This window comes from Paroedura picta, chromosome 16, assembly GCF_049243985.1.
Source record: "Paroedura picta isolate Pp20150507F chromosome 16, Ppicta_v3.0, whole genome shotgun sequence".
In the NCBI taxonomy this organism is placed as follows: domain Eukaryota; kingdom Metazoa; phylum Chordata; class Lepidosauria; order Squamata; family Gekkonidae; genus Paroedura; species Paroedura picta.
The window spans coordinates 10,722,501-10,746,154 of NC_135384.1; the positions used below are offsets into that span (position 1 = coordinate 10,722,501).

At 40.5% G+C, this 23,654-nt stretch overlaps 2 protein-coding genes across 2 annotated transcripts; both read left to right on the top strand.

Annotated features, from left to right (window-relative positions):
* Positions 1 to 3,240: 3,240 nt before the first annotated feature.
* On the top strand, positions 3,241 to 9,643 carry LOC143826498 (vomeronasal type-2 receptor 26-like). Its single transcript, XM_077315334.1, has 6 exons — positions 3,241 to 3,305; positions 3,917 to 4,208; positions 4,312 to 5,169; positions 7,686 to 7,913; positions 8,234 to 8,360; positions 8,742 to 9,643. Exons 1-6 carry the CDS (start codon positions 3,241 to 3,243, stop codon positions 9,641 to 9,643), a joined length of 2,472 nt encoding a protein of 823 aa, XP_077171449.1.
* Positions 9,644 to 14,784: 5,141 nt separating this feature from the next.
* On the top strand, positions 14,785 to 20,662 carry LOC143825188 (vomeronasal type-2 receptor 26-like). The gene is made up of 5 exons (XM_077313213.1): positions 14,785 to 15,123; positions 15,227 to 16,084; positions 18,567 to 18,794; positions 19,132 to 19,258; positions 19,761 to 20,662. The coding sequence occupies exons 1-5, from the start codon at positions 14,785 to 14,787 to the stop codon at positions 20,660 to 20,662; spliced, it is 2,454 nt and encodes an 817-aa protein (XP_077169328.1).
* Positions 20,663 to 23,654: the final 2,992 nt, after the last annotated feature.

The window sequence follows — 23,654 nt, forward strand, 5'->3', positions numbered from 1 at the left end:
TATTTCTCCAATATATATTTTATCTATCTCTTTATCTCCTTATTTCTTTATCTCTTTATTTATTTATTTGATTTTTGGTACATCAATTGCATACATAATTTTGTTTTATGTATATCAAATCTTATGCCAATAAAGGTATCTGAATCTGAATCTACAGTGCCATGAATTACACCTTGGAAGCTGCCATATGCCCCAGGGAAAGCAATTTTACTTGTCTGGAGAACACTTACAAATCAGGGAGCTCTTCTGCTCCACCTAAGGGCTGGTAATCCTACTTCAGGCTTATTTGTGCAAAAGCTCGATAAATCATAGGTCCATATGAGGCTTGTACACAATTTGGGTGGCTCTACTATATTACCTGAACCTCTGAAGGAACTGGAGTGGTTCAGTATCTTGAAAAATATCCCGCTCCCTCACAAAAAGAAATTAAATGTTTTTAATGCACAACTTGTTGGAACCATTTCACTTTTCTTTCACTGAGAAGTAAGAGAGCATCTTCTGTGATCAGCCACAAAATCTTTGCTGAGTATCATAAGCTCATCATGCCAAAAGCCACATTAGATAGTCAGATAGAATGATTTAGATTAGATGGTCAGATAGAATGATTTAGGAAGGACTGAAATTAAAATGTGACTGGTTGAAACAAAATGTCTAGAACTGCATATCCACCCCAACCAAGAATTGCCAGACTCAGTTCTGCTACCAGAGAGAGACTGGTTGGATGATGTCATTGGTGGTGGTGTGACATCATTTCTGGGTTTTCTGGACATGAGATCCATTCTCTCTAGAATTCAGTGACCATTCTGTGGTTTTCCATTGGTTCATTGTGAAGCGAGAGGTCTCTTATTAGCATATATTGTTCCACTGCCCTGCTTATGTCGACATTTATAGCAACTTGATTGAACCACTCCTTAAAATGTTGCCAGAACATCATGATGTAGATCGAGCAAACAGGCTGCTAAGTGATGAGTCCCCCCAGGTGACAACTCAGCTGGCTAAGATTTGTGCAGCTACCATAAAAATCCGATGCTGTAAAGTAGCATAGTTATAAGTTCTATTTTATGATCAGTTTTAAATTGTATTACATTAAATGACCATGTTCTTTTGGTTTCTTATGTATCGAATTCATATACCTTGGTCTGAACGACTGTAATAAAGTCTGATTGATTGATTAATTGATTGTCAATGATGAATTTTCAAAATTTGGATTACTTATCATATATGCCTGCTACAGAGGACAGATATAACCTTGCATACTTACAGACCATAGGGGGTGACAACCATCCACTCTGCGTGCAAAACCAATAGTATGTTTCCATTATATGATGTACGCTCAACACATGAAGAGCTGAATATAATCTTGCAGCGAGAAATACAAATATACAGGCAACATCAGGTACCATTAATACAATATCTTTATGTTCAAATTTTGGGCCACTTTGTGTTTTCTAATACTTTAGGTTTGAAATATATGTTTGTTTCGAAATGGAAATGAAACTCTCGACTTTATAAAACATCAGAACAACTCAGTTATTCACTAGGCAAATGGGAATGGACATATACACTCTACGGAAATGCTCCGCATTATGTGATCAGGGGGAGTGTTGTTTGTTTGGTTGGGATCTTTCCTATTTTGTCTTGGAGTAGGAATATAGTTCCAAGGCCAATATGCATCATTCTTTTTAGGATGCTGGAGGGTTTAGGGCTTAATTGTTATACCTTATTTTATGCATTATGCAGAAAATGACATCATAGGATGTAGCGGCATCATCACTGACAGTTTTGCCTCCGGTAAAATCATATCTCAAGTTCAACACAGAAGTTCAGTTTTCCATTGTCAGACATTGGCTTTGATCCCTCCCAGGACCTGCTTCATTTACAATTCCTGACCAAGGGTCACTTGGGGAACTCAGAAGAACCAGAAGCTGCCTAAACATGCCACAATGAATGGGTTTGATACCATCACAGATTTTCCCTTCAATTATTACAATTGCAGGCATACATATCAATTTAAATTGTGAGAATTTCAATGGCCATCTGAGACCAAGGCCACCACCATAATTAGGAAGGCATGCCACAGTCATTACAGTTCTTTCTCTTGCTTGACAAAACATTGCCAGCTGCTATTTTTTTTAAATGTGCATAATAGAATCCCCATCAATGAGCAGGATTCTGATGCAAGAATAGAGGGGGTTCTGTCAATATCCTATAGAGATATGTGTAATATAAGTTTTTAGGAACAGGTACTTTCCCACTTGCCCTGATCTGAATGGTTCTGACTACAACACTGTTGTTAGCTCTGAGAAGCTCATTAACTTCTGCCTTGTTACTCCTTAGATGGGAGGCCACCCAGAAAGTCCACAATTGCTCTGCAGAGTAAGGCAATTGTAGAACACCTCTGTTCTTGTCTTGAAAACTCAGGGGGGTTCTCAGGTGTTTGTGCAGCTCAACTGCACTATCTACCCACGTTGCCTTAAGCTGATGGCCTCACAAATGTTAACCCTTCAAAAGGTTCAGAGGCATGGCATCTCCAGGACCAAAAGCCATGTGAGCTGGAAGCTCAAGTGCAGAAGAAACTAGGTGAGACTGAGTAAAGACACGAGCAGGATTGATCATCTGATCTCTTCTCTTTCCCCCTCTGCCTTTCACATCCACTTCATTTTGGGGAAAAAGGACCATGGCAGTTTCCCCACGAACTGTGGCATATTATGCAATTTTGGAAGAGTTAGTAGTAACTCTTTGCAAAAATTTGGCCTTCATCAACTCATCTGCTGCTTAGACCACCAAAGGTTTGCTTTACAATTTACATTTTAGAAAGAGAATCAGTTGCAGCTGTGGGATTGGGATACAGCTGTTTTAGTGTCAGTCTGGACAAAGAGATGAGAACAGGAGAGAGAATGGCAATCCTATTGTACAAAGTCATGAAGGTCAAGGGACAGAGACAAGCAACCACTACCTGAACTTTCTCTTCGTACTTCCAAATAGGTTAAACGAACACCAGCAAAGTTGTACGTACATCTACTGATCCAGGAAAAGTCAGAACAAAACTGGTGCTGATGAGCCAGGGAGAAAATTAAGGAAAAGATGTTCTCACGGAAGTTGCTGCTGCTTTTACTGCTGTGCCATGCGACGTGCAAGAAATATCCCATTCAGTGTGCCACAGCAGTTGATCTTCTCCCAATTCCGCATGCATTTTGTCAGCCAGGTGACCTGATTGTGGGTGAGATTGTGTCTCAAGTCATGTACTTATACAGCATCCCGTCATTTACCGAAGAGCCCACCAATTTGGTCATTGCAGAACCTCTGTAAGTCTCACTTTCAAACTCTTCATGTCTTTTCTTTATTCCACTAACTATCAATGTGTAGGCTAAGATTTCATCAAAGCAGCACCAAAGAAGCCAACAAGAGGTTGAACTTATCTGTTATAGCATGCTCCCTCTGTGTATGGTAAGTTTCTTTTTTTTTCAGAAGAAAGTGAAAATTAGGCTTTGTCTTGTAGAACAACATCTCTAATATGATAAATGGAGGCAGCAGAAGGAGCAGAGGGAGGTGGAACTGAGTGAAAGAGAAAGGGGAAGGGATGAGTTTTGATATAGATTATCTGGATTTGGCAATGTATTAATTTGAAAGGTCATGTCTAAATATTCACAGAATAGGAGGATTTTAGAGATGGATCTGCAGCCAGTGAATAAGCTGAAATCACTGTGGGGGTCAGAGAAGCAAAAAGAGGCAATCAGAACACTATATTTAGAGGGGTATCTATACTAAGAGCGAAATTGGGATGGTTTCTGTTGTGACAGTGTAAAAATAACCAACAGAGGCAGGATATATCAGGGTACAGTAATGCAGGGCAATGAGAAGGAGGGAGTATGAAGGTCAAGAAGGCTTTCAACCTCATTTATAACTCTCTTTGTAGATCAGTGTCAAAGAATTACCAGCACAACTTGGCCTTAGTTTTTGCCCTAAAGGAGATCAATGGGGACCCCAACCTCTTGCCAAACATCACTTTGGGCTTTCATATCTTCAATAGCTACTTCGATGCAAAGATGACCTATAAAGCTACCTTGAGCTTTCTTTCTTCACAGCAACAGTTTCTCCCAAATTTCAAATGTGGGGCACTGAACACTCTCATTGCAGTCACTGGAGGGCTGACATCACAAATATCTGCCCATATTGGCACCACACTCAGCATTTATAAAATCCCACAGGTAGGTCATCCGTTCAGAGCTATGGAAATTCCACTGCTTTGACATATGTTTCAATGGTATATTTCATTCTTTCTGAACAAAGTTTGTATATATTTTTCCTTAGCTCATTTACGGATCATTTTCCCCAGTGCAAGGAAACCAATTGCTGCTTCCTTCCATGTATCAGATGGTCCCCAATGAAGCCACTCAATATATGGGGGTCATCCGGCTCTTTCACCACTTCAGATGGACTTGGATTGCACTCTTTGCTCAGGAAGATGACAATGGAGACAGATTCGTGGAGGTCTTGGTGCCAATGCTCTCTGAGAATGGCATCTGTGTTGACTTCATTGCAAGGCTACCCGTACAGAAATATGTTGCACATGATGGGGATGATTTTTCAAGGCACGAAGAGTTTTTTGCTGCTTATTTTGACAACAAAGCCAATGTGTGGTTTGTGTATGGAGAAGACTCTTCCATGTTAAGTTTGAGATTAGTATTGCTTCTATTTCCCTTCTTTTCATTTCCTCCTGTGCATAAGGTATGGATAATTACATGCCACTGGGACTTTGCATCAGTTCCTATCCAAAGGGTGTGGGATATAGAAACCTTCCATGGTGCCCTATCCTTTACAGTTCACTCCAATCAGCCACCAGGATTCAACAGATTCCTGCAGTCCGTAAGTCCTTCCTGGGCAAAAGGAGACGGTTTTATCCAGGACTTCTGGGAGCAAGCATTCAGTTGTGCCCTGAAAATCTCCACTGTTCACGGCAACAACAAGGAAATGTGCACTGCAGCGGAGAAGCTAGATTCTATTCCAGACATTTTGTTTGAGATGAGCATGACTGGCCACAGCTATAATGTCTACAATGCTGTCTATGCTGTAGCGCATTCTTTGCATGCCATCTATGTATCCACATTTAAATGCAGAAGAAGGGAAGAAGGGAAGATTCCAGAGATATGTGACGTGCAACCATGGCAGGTAATTGCTTCCCAAAGATTACATTTCAAACAGATTCAAGTGGACTGCTATCTTGGTCTCAATACCAGAAGAAAATTAGGGTTCAGTAGCATCTTTAAGATCAATGTTGATTTATTCAACGCATAAGTTTTGAGTGCTGAAAATCTTCAGAAAAACATTGGGAAAATAAAAGTGTCAAGGTTAATAACTGCGACAGACACTGTCCGAATTGAGGAAAGAAATAATTATAAATAGATAAGGCAAGCAACTAGTCTCTTTTAATTATTTCTTTCCACAATTGGGAAAGTGTCTGCCATTAATTACTCTCCTTCAAACTTTTTTTTCTCCAACTTTTTTTAACTACTACTGAACCGAAAGGACTGATTCCCTTTTTTCGCAAAAAGTGATCATATTGGATAATTTGGATGTCACTGCACATTCTACTAATTTGCCACTAATTTCTTTTTGTCTTGTCTGTATTATTATGATCCTTACTCCATTTTGTCTGAGGAATTGTGCATGCACTCGAAAGTTCCATCGTGACTACATTTTTGTTGGTCTTTAAGGTGCTATTGGACTCTGATTTTGTGTTACATTTCCAAAGGAAATTGCTATTTCTTCACTTGATTATAATTTAATTATTTCTCTTTGGGTATTTCTTCATGTCCATTTGAAATGATTTTCCTAATACATACCTGATAAACATATAGTAGCAGAGAAAGAGAGTCTACATGAATGATAAAGAGCAAAAATGTAGTCAACATATCAGTAGGCCTGAAAACCTTGAACCTGAATAATTATTCAGCACTGGACAACTGTTAAAGCTGCATACCTATTCAATAGTAAAATCAAATTCCTGCAAACATTAAAACATCAGTATTGAATCCAAAGAAAGCTTTTCTTCATTGTGCAGGTTAAATCCATTAAAAACAGCCCATCAGGAACAGCTTTTAACTCAGAGAGTGGGACAACAATTGTGTCTTTAGCTACTTTCTAAAAGATTGGAAACATTTTCCCAAGACTGTTTCTCTTCACTGGAATGCCAGAGCATGGCGCTACAGGAGAAAAGAACCAATAACTGGGTCACCCCCCCCCCCGTTCAGTCATCCATTGAGGGCTTGGAGATCAGGCCACATTCAGGCCATTACTCTTTTGCAAGAGCCAAGGTAGGAAGGCTGGGTCAGGTTGATGGAATATCATGTTCAGGTGTTTGGTTATCTACTGTTTGGATAACCTGATCTTAGTTAACTGGGTGCTCTATATGTAAGAAAAAACAGCCCATTGTATTCTACTTCAGTCAAACTCAGCCAATGCAGATCCCTCTTATCCTCTATGTCTAGTGTCCCATTAGCTTTTGGGGAGCAGAGGAAATATCTGGCCACTATATCTAGTCAACCTGCAATAAATCGAAGTCTATTTATTATTTATTTTATTTATCATACTTTTATACCGCCCTCCCCGGAGGCTCTAGACAATCATGACCAAGTGAACCCTCAACAGGCAGGATCACACCTGGAGAATTCATCAAAATAGAGAAAGAGAACCATTAACTACGAACTTCTAAGGCTTAATCCAGTTACACATCCAAGATAGGAGACAAAATCTTTGGGGAGGATTCAAATCCAATTCTGAAAAGGCCAAATCTTTTAGTCCAAATTGTCTCATCATCACTGAGTTACCATTGTAATCCATAGATTGAAAATCATTTTTAAATGACATTCAATGATCTCAGCTTCACCACAATTTCACGCAAGTCACAGACAATGACCCTTTACCTGAATTGGTTGACATGGACTAGCTAGAATAATCTATTTATACTTGTCCATCTTTGCTGCTACTGATGCTGCTGCTCCTCCTTCTCCTCCTCCTAGTACTACTACTACTACTATACTACTATTATTATATTATTCAAAAATTATTTAAAATCTGGCCTCTAAAACTTAAAAGATTTTAAGCAATAATTATTAAAATTAAGAGCCTCTTGTGGTGCAGAGTGGTAAAGCAGCAGACATGCTGTCTGAAACTCTGTCCAGGAGGCTGGGATTTCAATCCCAGCAGCTGGCTCAAGGTTGACTCAGCCTTTCATCCTCCTGAGGTTGGTAAAATGAGTACCCAGCTTGCTGGGGGGTCAACGGTAATGACTGAGGAAGGGAATGGCAAACCACCCCGTATTGAGTCTGCCATGAAAACGCTAGACGGCATCACCCCAAGGGTCAGGCATGACCCAATGCTTGCACAGGGGATACCTTTACCTTCATTATTAAAATTATTTGTCAAATCACCTGCCCTTTCTAAATCGGATATTACCAGGCAGGTAATCCATGTAGGATGGATTTCAATTAATTGGATGGGCTCTCAAGTGTCCACTAGATAGCCTCAACCAAAACCCTGGTAGGAAACCTCTGTCTTACAGGCATTACGGGACATTATGGGTCCTGATTTCACTTCAAAGAGCATTCCACCAGACTGGGGGCAGGGTAAAAAAAACAAACTAGGCATGGTTGTGACCTCTCTGTGACCATTTTGTACTCTGGTAGTTGCATCGTTTTCTAAGGAACATCAAGTTCAACAACAGTGCTGGAGACACTGTGTGTTTTGATGAAAATGGAGAACTGAATGATGGTTTTGACGTTACAAACTGGGTAACATTCCCAAATGGCTCTTTTGCAAGAGTGAAAGTGGGAAGGCTGGATCCTCAGGCTCCTCCAGGCAATGAGCTGACCCTTCATGAAGATCAGATTGTGTGGCACAGAACCTTTAACCAGGTAAGACAAAGAGGCAGATTCTTGAGTGCATGAAGAATAGAAGAACTTACACGTTTTAGGCCTGTCAATTCAATTCCAATTTATTAGATCGAGGACCTCACATTTTTCTCTGGTGAAAAGATTGTTGTTTCTGCTGCTTATTAGTTTCTGCTGCTTATTTCTTTCCATCAGATTTTGGTATACTTATCTCGGGAACCACTGACTTTTCTGTATGAGGACAGAGGCCTTTTGAGGTTAAGAGGTATCACTTGAGATGCTGGTAAAGATCATAAAAAGGGTCGATGCACATGTTACTAATTATCCTTTTGTATTATGGCCAGGTGGTGCCCCTTTCTGTCTGCAATGAACATTGTCCTCCTGGCTATAGTAAGGAAAAGAAGGAAGGGGAAAAGTTTTGCTGCTATGATTGTGCTCCGTGTCCAGAAGGAACCATTTCACAGGATGAAGGTAGGAAGCATAACACATGATATCCTTCATAAGAGTCTGTTCCACAAAATGGGTATAATGAGAAGTTGTATATCTCTGAGATATTGAAGGAATGGGAATGCCAGTCAGCCACACTTTCTCCTCCTTGAACAATGAGATTGTGTTGTTTTTTCAAGAATTCAGAAGTGCTCGCAGGGCATGTTATAACCTATTGATCTTTTCCTCTTTCCCAAAGTTGCATAGCTGTGCTGATCATTAGACTCCAAACAGCAACAGTCAGTGTTCATACCCTGAAGCCCTTATAACTTGATCAAAGAGTTCTCCTTGATGTTATATGTATGTTACATATTGCCATTCTATAATCACTGATCAAATTCATGAAATATCAATCTTCTTTTTCAGATATGGTCACTTGTACTAAGTGTCCACAAGATCAGCATGCCAATATCAAGCAAGATCAATGCATCCCCAAGGTCTTCAGTTTCCTGTCCTACAAAGAAATATTAGGAATTGCCTTAGCTTTGTTGTCTATGTCTTTCTCTGTGATCACAGCTTTGGTGCTTGGGATTTTCATCAAGCACCAGGAGACTCCCATCGTCAAAGCCAACAATCGGAACCTCACCTACATTCTCCTCATCTCCCTTCTTCTCTGCTTCCTCTGCTCCTTGCTCTTCATTGGAAGACCTTCCCAAATGACCTGCCTTCTCCGACAAACTGCTTTTGGCATTGTCTTCTCTGTGGCCCTGTCCAGTGTGTTGGCCAAAACCATCACTGTTGTTTTGGCCTTCATGGCTACCAAACCAGGATCCAGGATAAGGAGATGGTTTGGAAAGCGAATGGCAACTTCTGTGGTCCTTTTCTGCTCCTCTATTCAAGCAGGCATTTGCACTTTTTGGCTAAGTACTTCCCCTCCATTCCACGATGTGGACATGCATTCAGCTACTGGGGAAATCATCCTGCAGTGTAATGAGGGCTCTGTGGCCATGTTTTACTGTGTTTTGGGCTATATGGGCTTCCTGGCTAGTGCCAGCTTCACCATGGCTTTCTTTGCTAGGAAGTTACCGGACAGTTTCAATGAAGCCAAGTTCCTCACCTTCAGCATGTTGGTCTTTTGCAGTGTTTGGGTGTCCTTTCTTCCAACCTACCTGAGCACCAAAGGGAAATTCATGGTGGCTGTGGAGATCTTTTCCATATTGGCGTCCAGTGCAGGCTTACTGGGTTGTATCTTTTCCCCTAAGTGCTACATCATTATTGTGAGGCCTGGGCTAAACACCAGAGATCAATTAATAAGGAGAAAAAACTGACAAGAATAGAAGATTATTTTCGCTTTCATAATACGGTAGCCAATTGTAGGTTGAGAAATTCTTCTTGGCTGGGAAATTCCTACAGATTTAGAATCCTAAACTAGGAAGGGGCCATACAGGCCATGTAGTCCACCCCCTGTTCATTGTAGGATCAGCCTAAAGCATCTATGATAAGTATCTGCTTGAAGGCTGGCAGTGAAGGGGAGCTCACCACCACCTGAGGCATTAGAAGAAGATAAGTTTTACTTTCATAATATGGTAGCCAACACTGGGTTGGGTTATTCTTGCAGATTTAGAATTCTAGACTTGGAAGGGGCCATGCAGGCCACTTAGTTCAGCCCCTGTTCAATGTACGATCAGCCTAAAGCATCAAAGACAACTATCTGTCTTACCACTGCTTGAAGGCTACAGTGAAAGGGAGCTCACCACCTCCTGAGGCAGTAGATTTAAGGTAAAGCCTGGAGACACTGTAGATTGTGGACACACATGACCTTAGTGAAATTCAATGCCATGAATTTCACCATCAAAGCTTCCATATACCCCATGGAAACCAATTTTACTTGTCTGGAGAACACTTACAAATCACTCAATATGATACGAAAACATTTATTCTATAGAGCCAAGGGCCATTACAAAATATAATTAAAACAATATGGTACAAATATGAATAATACAATATTTCTCCAATATATATTTTATCTCTTTATCTCTTTTTCTCATTATCTCTTATCTCATCTCCTTATCTCCTTATCTCTTTATCTCATTATCTCTTTATTTATTTATTTGACTTTTGGTACATCGATTGCATACATAATTTTGTTTTATGTATATCAAATCTTATGCCAATAAAGGTATCTGAATCTGAATCTACAGTGCCATGAATTCCACCTTGGAAGCTGCCATATGCCCCAGGAAAAGCAATTTTACTTGTCCGGAGAACACTTACAAATCAGGGAGCTCTTCTGCTCCACCTAAGGGCTGGTAATCCTACTTCAGGCTTATTTGTGCAAAAGCTCGATAAATCATAGGTCCATATGAGGCTTGGATCCTTTTGCACTTTCCCTTCTTATATTGTACTTATATATGCTATTAAAAGCTTGTTGTTAAAAAAAAGAATTGCATATTCCCCCCCCCCCCACAACCAAGAATTGCCAGAATCAATTCTGTTACCAGAGGGCGACGGGTTGGACGGCGTCATTGGTGATGGCAGCTAATGACAATGTGACATCCTTCTGGCTTTTCTGGACATGAGATCCATTCTCTCTAGAATTCAGTGACCATTCTGTGGTTTTCCATTGGTTCATTGTGAAGCGAGAGGTCTCTTATTAGCATATATTGTTCCACTGCCCTGCTTATGTTGACATTTGTAGCAACTTGACTGAACCACTCCTTAAAAAGTTGCCAGAACATTATGATGTAGATCGAGCAAAGAGGCTGCTAAGTGATGAGTCCCCCCAGGTGACAACTCAGCTGGCTAAGATTTGTGCTGCCACCATAAAAATCCGATGCTCTAAAGTAGCATAGTTTTAAGCTCTATTTAATGATAAGTTTTAATTTATATTACATTATTATTATTATTATTATTATTATTATTATTATTATTTCGATTTATTTCCCGCCACTCCCAAATGGCTCGCGGCGGGTTACGATGTCTTAAAAAACCCATTAAAACTCCCATTAAAAGACTTTAAAATGTCACAACATGGCAGCACAATAATAAGATCCCCTTCCTACCCCCATTCCTAAAAAAGGGGGGGTGGAGGAGAAGGAGGTCAACGATGTTCAAGAAGCCCGGGGGAGAGCAGTCGATGTACCCCAGCAGCCCCAGCCTCAACCATAGACCTGGCAGAAGAGCTCCGTCTTGCAGGCCCTGCGGAACGTTAAAGGGTCCCGCAGGGCCCGCAGCTCACCCGGGAGCTCATTCCACCAGGTGGGGGCCAGGACCGAAAAGGCCCTGGCCCTGGTCGAGGCTAGGCGTGCTTCCCTAGGGCCGGGAACGACCAGAAGATTCTCACTCGCAGAGCGCAGAGCCCTGCGGGGGGCATAGAGCCCTGCGGGGGGCATTAAATGACGATATTCTTTTGATCTCTTATGTATCAAATTCATATAACTTGGTCTGAATGACTGTAATAAAGTTTGATTGATTGATTGATTGTCAATGATGATTTTTCAAAATTTGGATTTCTTATCATATATGCCTGCGACAGGGGACAGATATAACCTTGCATACTTACAGACCATAGAGGGGTGACAACCATTCTCTCTGCATGCAAAACCAATAGTATGTTTCCATTACATGCTGTACGCTCAACACATGAAGAGCTGGATATAATCGCGCAGCGAGAAATACAAACTGATATGCATTCAACATCAGGTACCATTAATACAATATCTTTATGTTCAAATTTTGGGCCACTTTGTGTTTTCTAATACTTTAGGTTTGAAATATATGTTTGTTTCCAAACGGAAATAAATCTCTCGACTTTATAAAACATCAGAATGACTCAGTTATTCACTAGGCAAATGGGAATGGACATATACACTCTACGGAAACGATCCACATTATGTGACCAGGGGGAGTGTTGTTTGTTTGGTTGGGATCTTTCCTATTTTGTCTTGGAGTAGGAATATAGTTCCAAGGCCAATATGCATCATTCTTTTTTGGATGCTGGAGGGTTTAGGGCTTAATTGTTACACCTTATTTTATCCATAATGCAGAAAATGACATCATAGGATGTAGCGGCATCATAACTGAAAGTTTTGCCTCCGGTAAAATCATATCTCAAGTTCAACACAGAAGTTCAGTTTTCCATTGTCAGACATTGGTTTTGATCCCTCCCAGGACCTGCTTCATTTACAATTCCTGACCAAGGGTCACTTGGGGAACTCAGAAGAACCAGAAGCTGCCTAAACATGCCACAATGAATGGGTTTGATACCATCATAGATTTTCCCTTCAATTATTACAATTGCAGGCATACATATCAATTTAAATTGTGAGAATTTCAATGGCCATCTGAGACCAAGGCCACCACCATAATTAGGAAGGCACATCACAGTCATTATAGTTCTTTCTCTTGCTTGACAAAACATTGCCAGCAGCTATTTTTTAAGAATTGTGCATAATATAATCCCCATCAATGAGCAGGGTTCAGATGCAAGCATAGAGGGGGTTCTGTCAATCTCCTATATCGATATGCGTAATATAAGTTTTTAGGTAGTTTCCCACTTGTCCTGATCTGGATGGTTCTGAGTAGAACATTGTTGTTAGCTCTGAGAAGCTCATCAGCTTCTGCTTTGTGACTCCTTAGATGGGAAGCCACCCAGAAAGTCCACAATTGCTCTGTAGAGGAAGGCAATGGTAGAAAACCTCTGTTCTTGTCTTGAAAACTCAGGGGGGTTCTCGGGTGTTTGTGCAGCTTAACTGCACAATCTACCAACATTGTCTTAGGCTGATTGCCTCACAAATGTTAACCCTTCAAAAGGCTCAGAGGCATGGCATCTCCTGGACCAAAAGCCATGTGAGCTGGAAGTTCAAGTGTAGAAGAAACTAGGTGAGACTGTGTGAAGACACGAGCAGGACTGAGCATCTGATCTCTTCTCTTTCCCCCTCTGCCTTCCACATCCAATTCATTTTGGAAAAAAAGGACCATGGCAGTTTCCCCACCAACTGTGGCGTATTTTGCAATTTGGGAAGAGTAAGGAGAAACTCTTTGCAACAATTTGGCCTTCATCAACTCATCTGCTGCTTAGACCACCAAAGGTTTGTTTTACAATTTACATTTTAGAAAGAGAATCAGTTGCAGCTGTGGGATTGGGATACAGCTGTTTTAGTGTCAGTCTGGACAAAGGGATGAGAACAGGAGAGAGAATGGCGATCCTATTGTACAAAGCCATGAAGGTCAAGGGACAGAGACAAGAAACCACTACCTGAACTTTCTGTTCGTATTTTCAAATAGGTTAAAGAAACTCCAGCAAAGTTGTACATCCATCTACTGATCCAGGAAAAGTCAGGAAAAAACTGGTACTGATAAGCCAGGGAGAAAATTAAGGGAAAGATGTTCTCACGCAAGTTGCTGCTGCTTTTACTGCTGTGCCATGTGACGTGCAAGAAATATCCCATGCAGTGTGCCACAGCAGTTGATCTTCTCCCAATTCCGCATGCATTTTATCAGCCAGGTGACCTGATTGTGGGTGAGATTGTTTCTCAAGTCATGTACTTATACAGCATCCCGTCATTTACTGAAGAGCCCACCAATTTATTCATTTCTGAACCTCTGTAAGTCTCACTTTCAAACTCTTCATGTCTTTTCTTTATTCCACTAGCTATCAATGTGTAGGCTAAGATTTCATCAAAGCAGCACCAATGAAGACGACAAGAGTTTGAACATATGTGTTATACAGAGAGAGAGAGACAGTTTGGTGTAGTGGTTAGGAGTGCGGACTTCTAATCTGGTATGCCGGGTTCGATTCTGCGCTCCCCCACATGCAACCAGCTGGGTGACCTTGGGCTCACCACAGCACTGATAAAACTGTTCTGACCGAGCAGTGATATCAGGGCTCTCTCAGCGTCACCAACCTCACAGGGTGTCTGTTGTGGGGAGAGGAATGGGAAGGCGACTGTAAGCCGCTTTGAACCTCGGGTAGGGAGAAGGGGCATATAAGAGCCAACTCTTCTTCTTCTTCTTCTTCTTCTGCTTCTTCTATATTATGCTCCCTTTGTGTATGGTGATTTCTTTTTCAGAAGTGAAAATTACGTTTTGTCTTGTACAACAAAATCTCTAATATGATAAATAGAGGGCAGCAGAAGAAGCAGAGGGAGGTGGAACTGAGTTAAAGAGAAAGGGGAAGGGATGAGTTTTGATATAGATTATCTGGATTTGGCATTGTATTAATTTGAAAGGTCATGTCTAAATATTCACAGAATAGGAGGATTTTAGAGATGGATCTGCAGCCAGTGAATAAGCTGAAATCACTGTGGGGGTCAGAGAAGCAAAAAGAGGCAATCAGAACACTATATTTAGAGGGGTATCTATACTAAGAGTGAAATTGGGATGGTTTCTGTTGTGACAGTGTAAAAATAACCAACAGAGGCAGGATATATCAGGGTACAGTAATGCAGGGCAATGAGAAGTAGGGAGTATGAAGGTCAAGAAGGCTTTCAACCTCATCTATAATTCTCCTCGTAGATCAGTGTCAAAGAATTACCAGCACAACTTGGCCTTAGTTTTTGCCCTAAAGGAGATCAATGGGGACCCCAACCTCTTGCCAAACATCACTTTGGGCTTTCATATCTTCAATAGCTACTTCGATGCAAAGATGACCTATAAAGCTACCTTGAGCTTTCTTTCTTCACAGCAACAGTTTCTTCCAAATTTCAAATGTGGGGCACTGAACACTCTCATTGCAGTCACTGGAGGGCTGACATCACAAATATCTGCCCATATTGGCACCACACTCAGCATTTATAAAATCCCACAGGTAGGTCATCCGTTCAGAGCTATGGAAATTCCACTGCTTTGACATATGTTTCAATGGTATATTTCATTGTTTCTGAACAAAGTTTGTATATATTTTTCCTTAGCTCATTTACGGATCATTTTCCCCAGTGCAAGGAAACCAATTGCTGCTTCCTTCCATGTATCAGATGGTCCCCAATGAAGCCACTCAATATATGGGGGTCATCCGGCTCTTTCACCACTTCAGATGGACTTGGATTGCACTCTTTGCTCAGGAAGATGACAATGGAGACAGATTCGTGGAGGTCTTGGTGCCAATGCTCTCTGAGAATGGCATCTGTGTTGACTTCATTGCAAGGCTACCCGTACAGAAATATGTTGCACATGATGGGGATGATTTTTCAAGGCACAAAGAGTTTTTTGCTGCTTATTTTGACAACAATGCTAATGTGCGGTTTGTATATGGAGAAGACTCTTCCATGTTAAGTTTGAGAATAGTGTTGCTTATAGGTCACTTCATTTCTTTTCCTCCCGTGCATAAGGTATGGATAGTGACATGCCACTGGGACTTTGCATCAGTGTCTGTTCAAAGAGTGTGGGATATAGAAACCTTCCATGGTGCCCTATCCTTTACCGTTCACTCCAATCAGCCACCAGGATTCAACAGATTCCTGCAGTCCGTAAGTCCTTCCTGGGCAAAAGGAGATGGTTTTATCCAGGACTTCTGGGAGCAAGCATTCAGTTGTGTCCTGAAAATCTCCACTGTTCACGGGGACAACAAGGAAATGTGCACTGCAGCGGAGAAGCTAGATTCTATTCCAGACATTTTGTTTGAGATGAGCATGACTGGCCACAGCTATAATGTCTACAATGCTGTCTATGCTGTAGCGCATTCTTTGCATGCCATCTATGTATCCACATTTAAACGCAGAAGAAGGGAAGAAGGGAAGATTCCAGAGATATGTGACGTGCAACCATGGCAGGTAATTGCTTCCCAAAGATTGCATTTCAAACAGATTCAAGTGGACTGCCATGTTGGACTGAATACCAGAAGCAAATTCGGGTTCAGTAGCATCTTCAAGATCAATGTTGATTTATCCAACGCATAAGTTTTGAGTGCTGAAAATCTTCACAAAAACATTGGGGAAATAAAAGCATCAGGGTTAGTAATTGTGACAGACACTATCCGAATTGAGGAAAGAAATAATTAAAAATAGATAAGGCAAGCAACTAGCCTCTTTCAATTATTTCTTTCCACAATTGGGAAAGTGTCTGCAATTAATTACTATCCTTCACACTTTTTTTTCTCCAACTTTTTTAAACTTCTACTGAACCGAAAGGACTGATTCCTTTTTTTAGCAAACAGTGATCATATGGCATAATTTGGCTATCACTGCACAGTTTACTAATTTGCCATTCATTTCTTTTTGTCTTGTCTGTATTATTATGATCCTTATTCCATTTTGTCTGAGGAATTGTCTATGCACTTGAAAGTTCCATCGTGACTACATTTTTTTTTTGTCGTTATGGTGCTATTGGACTCTGATTTTGTGTTACATTTCCAAGGGAAATTGCTATTTCTTCACTTGATTATAATTTAATTATTTCTCTTTGAGTATTTCTTCATGTCCATTTGAAATGATTTTCCTAATACATACCTGATAAACATATAGTAACATAGAAAGAGAGTCTACATGAATGATAAAGAGCAAAAAAAAAAAATCAACATATCAATATGCCTGAAAACTTTGAACCTGAATAATTATTCAGCGCTGGCCAACTGTTAAAGCTGCATACCAATTCAATAGTAAAATCAAATTCCTGCAATCATTAAAACATCAGTATTGAATCCAAAGAAAGCTTTTCCTCATTGTGCAGGATAAATCCATTAAAAACAGCCCATCAGGAACAGCTTTTACTTCAGAGACTAGGACAATGATTGTGTCTTTAGCTACTTTTTAAAAGATGAAAACAATTTCCCAAGATTGTTTCTCTTCACTGGAATGCCAGAGCCCAGCGCTACAGGAGAAAAGAACCAATAACTGGGTCAGCCCCCCCCCTCTCTCTTCAGTCATCCATTGAGGGCTTGGAGATCAGGCCACATTCAGGCCATTACTCTTTTGCAAGAGCCAAGGTAGGAAGGCTGGGTGAGGTTGATGGAATATCATGTTCAGGTGTTTGATTATCTACTGTTTGGATAACCTGAATTTAGTTAACTGGGTGCTCTATAGGTAACAAAAAACAGCCCATTGTATTCTACTTCAGTCAAACTCAGCCAATGCAGATACCTCTTATCCTCTATGTCTAGTGTCCCATTAGCTTTTGGGGAGCAGAGGAAATATCTGGTCACTATATCTAGCCAACCTGCAATAAATCAAAGTCTAGACAATCATGGCCAAGTGAACCCTCAACAGGCAGGATCACACCTGGAGAATTCATCAAAATTGAGAAAGAGAACCATTAACTACGGACTTCTAAGGCTTAATCCAGTTACACATCCAAGATAGGAGACAAAATCCTTGGGGAGGATTCAAATCCAATTCTGAAAAGGCCAAATCTTTTAGTCCAAATTGTCTGATCATCACTGAGTTACCATTGTAATCCATAGATTGAAAATCATTTTTAAATGACATTCAATGATCTCAGCTTCACCACAATTTCACGCAAGTCACAGACAATTACCCTTTACCTGAATTGGTTGACATGGACTAGCTAGAATAATCTATTTATACTTGTCCATCTTTGCTGCTACTGATGCTGCTGCTCCTCCTTCTCCTCCTCCTAGTACCACTACTACTACTATACTACTATTATTATATTATTCAAAAATTATTTAAAATCTGGCCTCTAAAACTTAAAAGATTTTAAACAACAATAATTATTAAATTTAAGAGCCTCTTGTGGCGCAGAGTGGTAAAGCAGCAGACATGCTGTCTGAAACTCTGTTCATGAGGCTGGGAGTTCAATCCCAGCAGCTGGCTCAAGGTTGACTCAGCCTTCCACCCTCCTGAGGTTGGTAAAATGAGTACCCAGCTTGCTGCGGGGTCAACGGTAATGACTGAGGATGGGAATGGCAAACCACACCGTATTGAGTCTGCCATGAAAACGCTAGACGGCATCACCCCAAGGGTCAGGCATGATCCGGTGATTGCACAGGGGATACCTTTACCTTAATTATTAAAATTATTTGTAAAATTACCTCCCCTTTCTAAATCGGATATTACCAGGCAGGTAATCCATGTTGGATGGATTTCAATTAATTGGATGGGCTCTCAAGTGTCCACTAGATGGCCTCAACCAAAACCCTGGTGGGAAACCTCTGTCTTACAGGCATTACGGGACATTATGGGTCCTGATTTCACTTCAAAGAGCATTCCACCAGACTGGGGGCAGGTTAAAAAAAAAAAACACTAGGCATGGTTGTGACCAGTTGTACCTCTCCGTGACCATTTCTTTCTCTGGTAGCTGCATCATTTTCTAAGGAGCATCAAGTTCAACAACAGTGCTGGAGACACTGTGTGTTTTGATGAAAATGGAGAACTGAATGTTGGTTTTGACGTTACAAACTGGGTAACATTCCCAAATGGCTCTTTTGCAAGAGTGCAAGTGGGAAGGCTGGATCCTCAGGCTCCTCCAGGCAATGAGCTGACCCTTCATGATGATCAGATTGTGTGGCACAGAACCTTTAACCAGGTAAGACAAAGGGGCAGATTCTTGAGTGCATGAAGAATAGAAGAACTTACACGTTTTAGGCCTGTCAATTCAATTCCAATTTAGTAGATCGAGGACCTCTAGGTAGTTATAAACACATAATTTTTTCTCTAGTGAAAAGGTTGTTTCTGCTGCTTATTTGTTTCTGCTGCTTATTTCTTTCCATCAGACTTTGGTATACTTATCTCGGGAACCATTGACTTTTCTGTATGAGGACAGAGGCTTTTTTGAGGTTCAGAGGTATGACTTGAGATGGTGGTAAAGATCATAAAAAGGGTCAATGCACATGTTACTAATGATCCTTTTGTATTACGGCCAGGTGGTGCCCCTTTCTGTCTGCAATGAACATTGTCCTCCTGGCTATAGTAAGGAAAAGAAGGAAGGGGAAAAGTTCTGCTGCTATGATTGTGCTCCATGTCCAGAAGGAACCATTTCACAGGATGAAGGTAGAAAGCATCACACTTGATATCCTTCATAAGAGTCTGTTCCACAAAATGGGTATAATGAGAAGTTGTATAGCTCTGCGATATTGAAGGAATAGGAATGCCAGTCAGACACACTTTCTCCTCCTTGAACAATGAGATTGTGTTGTTTTTTCAAGAATTCAGAAGTGCTCGCAGGATATGGGCATGTTATAACCTATTGATCTTTTCCTCTTTCCCAAAGTTGCATAGCTGTGCTGATCATAAGACTCCAAACAGAAACAGTCAGTTCATCCCCTGAAGCCCTTATTACTTGATCAAAGAGTTCTCTATACACATACATATACATACATATACATATACATATACATATACATATACATATACATATACATATACATATACATATACATATACACATACACATATATATATATATACACATACATATATATATATACATATATATATATAGCCATTTTATAATCACTGATCAAATTCATGAAACATCAATCTTCTTTTTCAGATATGGTTGCTTGTATTAAATGTCTACAAGATCAGCATGCCAATATCAAGCAAGATCAATGCATCCCCAAAGTCTTCAGTTTCCTGTCCTACAAAGAAATATTAGGAATTGCCTTAGCTTTGTTGTCTATGTCTTTCTCTGTGATCACAGCTTTGGTGCTTGGGATTTTCATCAAGCACCAAGAGACTCCCATCGTCAAAGCCAACAACCGGACCCTCACCTACATTCTCCTCATCTCCCTTCTTCTCTGCTTCCTCTGCTCCTTGCTCTTCATTGGAAGACCTTCCCAAATGACCTGCCTTCTCCGACAAACTGCTTTTGGCATTGTCTTCTCTGTGGCCCTGTCCAGTGTGTTGGCCAAAACCATCACTGTTGTTTTGGCCTTCATGGCTACCAAACCAGGATCCAGGATAAGGAGATGGTTTGGAAAGCGAATGGCAACTTCTGTGGTCCTTTTCTGCTCCTTCATCCAAGCAGGCATTTGCACTATTTGGCTAAGTACTTCCCCTCCATTCCACGATGTGGACATGCATTCAGCTACTGGGGAAATCATTCTGCAGTGTAACGAGGGCTCTGCTGCCATGTTTTACTGTGTCTTGGGCTATATGGGCCTCCTGGCCATTGCCAGCTTCACTGTGGCTTTCTTTGCTAGGAAGTTACCAGACAGTTTCAATGAAGCCAAGTTCCTCACCTTCAGCATGTTGGTCTTTTGCAGTGTTTGGTTGTCCTTTCTTCCAACCTACTTGAGCACCAAAGGGAAATTCATGGTGGCTGTGGAAATCTTTTCCATATTGGCCTCCAGTGCTGGGTTACTGGGTTGTATCTTTTCTCCTAAATGCTACATCATTATTCTGAGGCCTGAGCTAAACACCAGAGATCAATTAATAAGGAGAAAAAACTGAAAAGAATAGAAGCTTATTTTTGCTTTCATAATACGGTAGCCAATTGTGGGTTGAGAAATTCTTGTTGGATGGGAAATTCCTACAGGTTTAGAATCCTAGACTAGGAAGGGGCCATACATGCCACGTAGTCCACCCCCTGTTCATTGTAGGATCAGCCTAAAGCATCTATGATAAGCATCTGCTTGAAGGCTGGCAGTGAAGGGGAGCTCACCATCCCCTGAGGCATTAGAAGAAGATAAGTTTTACTTTCATAATATGGTAGCCAACACTGGGTTGGGTTATTCCTGCAGATTTAGAATTCTAGACTTGGAAGGGGCCATGCAGGCCACTTAGTTCAACCCCTGTTCAATGTACGATCAGCCTAAAGCATCCAAGACAACTATCTGTCTTACCACTGCTTGAAGGCTACAGTGAAAGGGAGCTCACCACCTCCTGAGGCAGTAGATTTAAGGTAAAGCCTGGAGACACTGTAGTTTGTGGACACACATGACCTTAGTGAAATACAATGCCATGAATTTCACCATCAAAGCTTCCATATCCCCCATGGAAACCAATTTTACTTGTCTGGAGAACACTTACAAATCACTCAATACGATACGAAAACATTTATTCTATAGGGCCAAGGGCCATTACAAAAAATTATTAAAACAATATGGTACAAATATGAATAATACAATATTTCTCCAATATATATTTTATCTATCTCTTTATCTCTTTATCTCCTTATCTCTTTATCTCCTTATTTCTTTATCTCTTTATTTATTTATTTGATTTTTGGTACATCGATTGCATACATAATTTTGTTTTATGTATATCAAATCTTATGCCAATAAAGGTATCTGAATCTGAATCTACAGTGCCATGAATTTCACCTTGGAAGCTGCCATATGCCCCAGGGAAAGCAATTTTACTTGTCTGGAGAACACTTACAAATCAGGGAGCTCTTCTGCTCCACCTAAGGGCTGGTAATCCTACTTCAGGCTTATTTGTGCAAAAGCTCAATAAATCATAGGTCCATATGAGGCTTGTACACAATTTGGGTGGCTCCACTATATTACCTGAACCTCTGAAGGAACTGGAGTGGTTCAGTATCTTGAAAAATATCCCGCTCCCTCACAAAAAGAAATTAAATGTTTTTAATGCACAACTTGTTGGAACCATTTCACTTTTCTTTCACTGAGAAGTAAGAGAGCATCTTCTGTGATCAGCCACAAAATCTTTGCTGAGTATCATAAGCTCATCATGCCAAAAGCCACATTAGATAGTCAGATAGAATGATTTAGATTAGATGGTCAGATAGAATGATTTAGGAAGGACTGAAATTAAAATGTGACTGGTTGAAACAAAATGTCTAGAATTGCATATCCCCCCCAACCAAGAATTGCCAGACAATTCTTTTACCAGATGGAAACTGGTTGGACAGCGTCATTGGTGGTGGTGTGACATCACTTCTGGGTTTTCTGGACATGAGATCCATTCTCTCTAGAATTCAGTGACCATTCTGCGGTTTTCCATTAGTTCATTGTGAAGCGAGATGTCTCTTTAGAGCATATATTGTTCCACTGCCCTGCTTATGTTGACATTTGTAGCAACTTGACTGAGCCACTCCTTAAAAAGTTGCCAGAACATCATGATGTAGATCGAGCAAGGAGGCTGCTAAGTGATGAGTCCCCCCAGGTGACAACTCAGCTGGCTAGGATTTGTCCCGCGACCATAAAGATCTGATGCTGTAAAGTAGCATAGTTTTAAGCTCTATTTAATGATAAGTTTTAATTTGTATTACATTAAATGACCATATTCTTTTGATCTCTTATGTATCAAATTCATATAACTTGGTCTGAACGACTGTAATAAAGTCTGATTGATTGATTAATTGATTGTCAATGATGAATTTTCAAAATTTGGATTTCTTATCATATATGCCGGCGACAGGGGACAGATATAACCTTGCATACTTACAGTGACATAGAGGGGTGACAACCATTCACTCTGCGTGCAAAACCAATAGTGTAATGTGTTTCCACCACATGCTGTACGCTCAACACATGAAGAGCTGGATATAATATTGCAGAGAAAAATACAAACTGATATGCAGGCAACATCAGGTACCATTAATACAATATCTTTATGTTCAAATTTTGGGCCACTGTGTTTTCTCATACTTTAGGTTTGAAATATATGTTTGTTTCCAAATGGAAATGAATCTCTCGACTTTATAAAACAGCAGAATGACTCAGTTATTCACTAGGCAAATGGGAATGTACATATATACTCTACGGAAATGCTCCGCATTATGTGACCAGGGGGAGTGTTGTTTGTTTGGTTGGGATCTTTCCTATTTTGTCTTGGAGTAGGAATATAGTTCCAAGGCCAATATGCATCATTCTTTTTCGGATGTTGGAGAGTTTAGGGCTTAATTGTTATACCTTATTTTATGCATTATGCAGAAAATGACATCATAGGATGTAGCGGCATCAGCGCTGAAAGTTTCGCCTCCAGTAAAGTCATATCTCAAGTTCAACACAGAAGTTCAGTTTTCCATTGTCAGATATTGGCTTTGATCCCTAACAGGACCTGCTTCATTTACAATTCCTGACCAAGGGTCACTTGGGGAACTCAGAAGAACCAGAAGCTGCCTAAACAAGCCACAATGAATGGGTTTGATACCATCATAGATTTTCCCTTTAATTATTACAATTGCAGGCATGCATATCAATTTAAATTGTGACAATTTCAATGGCCATCTGAGACCAAGGCCACCACCATAATTAGGAAGGCACATCACAGTCATTAGAGTTCTTTCTCTTGCTTGACAAAACTTTGCCAGAGGCTATTTAAAAAAAAATGTGCATAATACAATCCCCATCAACGAGCAGGGTACTGATGCAAGCATAGAGGGGGTTCTGTCAATCTTCTATATCGATATGCGTAATATACGTTTTTAAGAAGAGGTAGTTTCCCATTTCCCTGATCTGGATGGTTCTGACTAGAA